This window comes from Microtus ochrogaster, assembly GCF_000317375.1.
Source record: "Microtus ochrogaster isolate Prairie Vole_2 chromosome 6 unlocalized genomic scaffold, MicOch1.0 chr6_random_2, whole genome shotgun sequence".
Taxonomy (NCBI): Eukaryota; Metazoa; Chordata; class Mammalia; order Rodentia; family Cricetidae; genus Microtus; species Microtus ochrogaster.
The window spans coordinates 4276447-4280726 of record NW_004949095.1 but is presented as its reverse complement, the minus strand read 5'-3'; the positions used below and the strand labels follow the sequence as shown (position 1 = coordinate 4280726).

At 36.1% G+C, this 4280-nt stretch overlaps 1 protein-coding gene across 1 annotated transcript in view; it reads left to right on the top strand.

Annotated features, from left to right (window-relative positions):
- The window catches only part of Xpr1 (xenotropic and polytropic retrovirus receptor 1), a 158108-nt gene that overhangs the window by 113786 nt on the left and 40042 nt on the right, over positions 1 to 4280 (top strand). The window contains exon 9 of the mRNA XM_005364008.3: positions 242 to 421. Within this exon, the coding sequence (XP_005364065.1) occupies positions 242 to 421 (180 nt within the window). The remainder of the gene's footprint in view (positions 1 to 241; positions 422 to 4280) is intronic.

Here is a 4280-nt window from a genome sequence, read left to right as displayed (position 1 = left end):
GTAGACCAGGCTGGTCTCGAACTCACAGAGATCCGCCTGCCTCTGCCTCCCGAGTGCTGGGATTAAAGGCGTGCGCCACCATCGCCCGGCTAGTTTGCAGTCTTGATGAGTACTCAAGTCCATCTTCCACTTGAAGATTGTTGGATTCTTTATTGTTTTTCTTACCTTTATTTATTAAAGGTTTTTCTGTATAATGATAAGAAGTAACTTTCTTTCTTTTTGTGTTCCCTGTGCTTTATAGATTGCTGGATTCCTGGGGATATTATGGTGCCTGAGCCTTCTGGCATGCTTTTTCGCTCCAATTAGTATCATCCCTATATATGTGTACCCACTTGCCCTTTATGGATTTATGGTCTTCTTTCTTATCAACCCCACCAAAACTTTCTACTATAAATCCAGATTTTGGCTGCTTAAACTTCTGGTAAGTCTAGAAAGCTTGTGCAACATTTTTAGAGGAGTGTTGTTAGTCATTGGCTCCCTCAAAGGTCACTCATGGCTGTGTGCTTCACATTGTGCCACATGAGTGGTGCCCAGCTTTAGGAGCAAAAGTATTTTTGACAGATACTGGATAACCTTGAAAGTTTACAGCTACAGCATGCAGCTCTGGAAAAGTGCTTTGTGTTTTTTTCCTCCAAGTGACCAGATAGTGAATTGATTTTGCTAATTATGATTATTTATTATTTTGTTATACAGGTTATTTAATCAGTGTGTTAGTGTGTAGAACTTAGAACTTTTGGCTTCTTTCTAAAGAAAAGAAAGCCAGGCATAATGGCTTCGTGTAATCCCTGTACTTAGGAGATAACGGCAGAAGTATTACAAGTCCACAGTCATTCTCAACTACATAACATAACCTGAACCTGTCCTGTTAAAGGTGTGATACTATTGTTCCTAATTGTCCAGTTGATGTGACTAGTTAGCCAAGCCCTTTATTTTAGGAGCAATTGGTTCTCCACCAAGCTGAATTTGAAGCCAACTTGTATTTTTTGTTTTAGTAACTTCTTTCTTTATATGATTTTGCATTCACTTTTTTGAGGTAGAGTCTACTTTTATAGCCCAGGCTGACTTCAGTGTCATGGTTTTCCTGCCTTAGCCCCAAGTCAGGGTTATAGCAAGTGTGCCACAGTGCTTGGCCTTTGCCCAATTCTTAATGATCTCAAAATCTTTTAACAGTGGAATAGAGAATGTCCTGGAAAATTATAGCTGTGTCATTTTGTGATAGTGTAAAGGTAGTTCTGAAAGGATCTGATACACTCTTAAATAAAGCTGGCTTTATTTTTGAAGTCAATTAAGAATGTTCTCATGTATATATTTCTTAGGTGATGGATTACAGCTGATAATAGAAGGAAGAATAGTGGTTAAAATGAATCACCGTAATTCTTTCCTCTCCTTGTTCACCATACCTCCCTGAAAAATATAATTTTTATAAAAAAAAATGTTTTTTGTTTTTCCCTAGGGGATTAGCAATACTTGTTTAAAATTTTAAAACTGAAACATACTACACTTGGTGACTCATTCATGTAAACCCTACATTCTGGAGGCTGAGGCAGGAAGATTGCCATGACTTCAAGGCCAGCTTGGTCTACATAGTGAATTTTAGAGTTAGACCCTGTCTGAACTTACATGCACATACACACTCATGCACACTGCCTAAAACCTAGAAACCTAAAACACAGCTTTCTTCCCCTATTTGTTTTGTTTTAAATGAAAGTGAATGCTTATAGCAACGAAGAAAATAATATGGCCAAATTTTCTTGGCTTTTCCAAAGTTGAATATTATTATGAGAATTTTACCTTCTACCAAGATTTTTATTACAAATTAAAATTCTTCCTTTTTCCCCTCTTAGGAGTGGGGAAGACAACAAAAACTCAGGGCTTAGGATGTACCTCAGTTGATAAAGTGTTTGCTAGCTGAGGCTAACCTGAAATTTAATTTGTAGACCAGGCTGGTCTTGAATTTGCAACCTTCCTGCCTCTGGAACATGAATTCTGGGATTACAGGCATGTACCAGAACCTAGCATCAGCATGCTTTTAGAGAAGGTGATTTGGGTTTTAGAGGAAGAAGAAGAAATAGAACTGCCATTTATCTCTTGAATATATTAAAAATATTTTCTTAGATTAACTATATATGTAAAAATCCCTGTAAAGTATTGGTTTTTTTTAAAGATTTGTTTATTTTTTTATCTCATGTATGTGGGTGCCTTCATATGTGTATGTGTGTTTTGTGCTCATAGAAACTAGAAGGTGGCATTGGATCCTTGGAACATATAGATGGTTATTAGCTGCCATATGGGTGCTGGAAACTGAACCCAAGTCCTCCAAAAGAGCAGCAAGTACTGTTAGCCACTGAGTCACCTCTTCAGTTTATCTATAAAATTATTTCTAAATGAGGTTTTTTGGAAGATTCAGGAAGCTTATTATAATAATCTCAGTGCAATAACAAGATGATGTAGTTGTGTATGTTGTGTGCTAAGTGCACAGTTCCCCAGTGTATCCTTTACTTAAGTAGAAAGCCACAATTTCATGCATGGCTACTTACTCTGATTAGTAGAATGATCCCTGTTGAGTAGATGTTTATGTATGTGTCTGCAGTGTGTATTAATAATGCAGATTGGTTGATTGAATAGGCTAGCAATGATGGATAAAAAGGAATCATAGACTAGTAAGGAGCACTCTTAGAAGCAGTAAAATGTAGAAAGAAACACTGATTTGTTGCTTTTGTATTATTGTTACCAAAACAAATAATATTACTGTGTATGTAATTTAAATTCAGTTGACATTTATTTTATTCAAACTTCACTGATCCAATTAGTCCGTATAATGTATGACAGAAAATTAATAGAATGTTTTCATTGTAGCTATATTTCTTTGAAATTGTTTTTTAAAGATTTATCCAAAATAAAATGCTTATTTCTCTCTCTTTTTTTTAACCTTCAATTTTTAGTGTGGAAAACACATATGTCATGTGATCATAATAATAAAGTACTTTTATGTTCATAGTTATATGGGAATATGTATTATATTCATAGTTATATGGGAATCTTTGAAATTGGCAAATGCTACTGTCCCTTTAAAAAAAGCTCAAGAACTTTAAGATACTAACTTACCGCAATATTAATATGTCTAGTCTAGTACAGTCTATTTATATCCATTAGTCTCTTTCCTACATCTGTATTTGCCCCAACTAGAATTTCAATTAGAAAGTATAAACAAAGCCCCAGATTTCCAACAGTAACATTACCTTCCAGAATGCTAGCTCAAGATTTAAAATAGAATTGGGCAGTGGCATGCATGCCTTTAATTACAGCACTCAGGAAGCAGAGGCAGGTGGCTCTCTGTGAGTTCAAGGCCAACATGGACTACAGAGTGAGTTCTAGTATGGCCAGAGCTACACAGAGAGACCCTGTCTCCAAAAAAAAAAAAAAAAAAAAAAAAAAGTTTTAAAATAAGAGTCCTTAATTATATTATTTAGAGATCAGTTTCTAACCAATATTTTCTTTAGTTCTATAGTAAAATCATGTGTACACTCACATGAACTTGGGGGTCGAAGAGATGACTCAGTGGTTAAAAGCACAGGTTGCCCTTCCAGAGGACCCATTTTTTAGTAACAGCATTTATATGACAGCTCACAACTGCCTATAACTCCAGTTCTAAGGGATCTGATTCCGTCTTCTCCCTCCAAGAGCATCAAACACAAGCATGGTGCACAGACATGCATGCAGTCAAAACATCCATATGCATAAAATAATTTTTGAAGTAGAACTGCAACCTCATATAGTATATATTTACCTTCAGCTATCATAGATTCTACATGTAGACTTAGGTCCCATGCCCAAGATAGCTCATAAAGTATTTGCAAATATTCTAGGCCAGTAGCTTACCAATAACCCACCAGTGATATTTTTTGTGCATTTGTCTAAACATTCAGAATTAATTCTCGATTTCATAATGCTATTACTCTGGGAATCTATCATTTTAATCAAAGTCAGAGTAGAGATAGAGTATTTGGAAGACTTTGGCTAGTAGAGAAAAAAGAAGAGTTACATGGTACTCATTTAGGAAGAGGATTCAGATAAATCTGGAATGAGGCTGACTGTGTATAAATGTCAGTTAAGTATGACCTGTCCGTCCTCTTGACTTGCCTGTGACAGAAGTGCTTGTTCCCTTCTGTTTTCTAGGGTGTCCTCTTTTTTTTTTTTTTTTTTTCGAGACAGGGTTTCTCTGTGGTTTTGGAGCCTGTCCTGGAACTAGCTCTTGTAGACCAGGCTGGTCTCGAACTCAC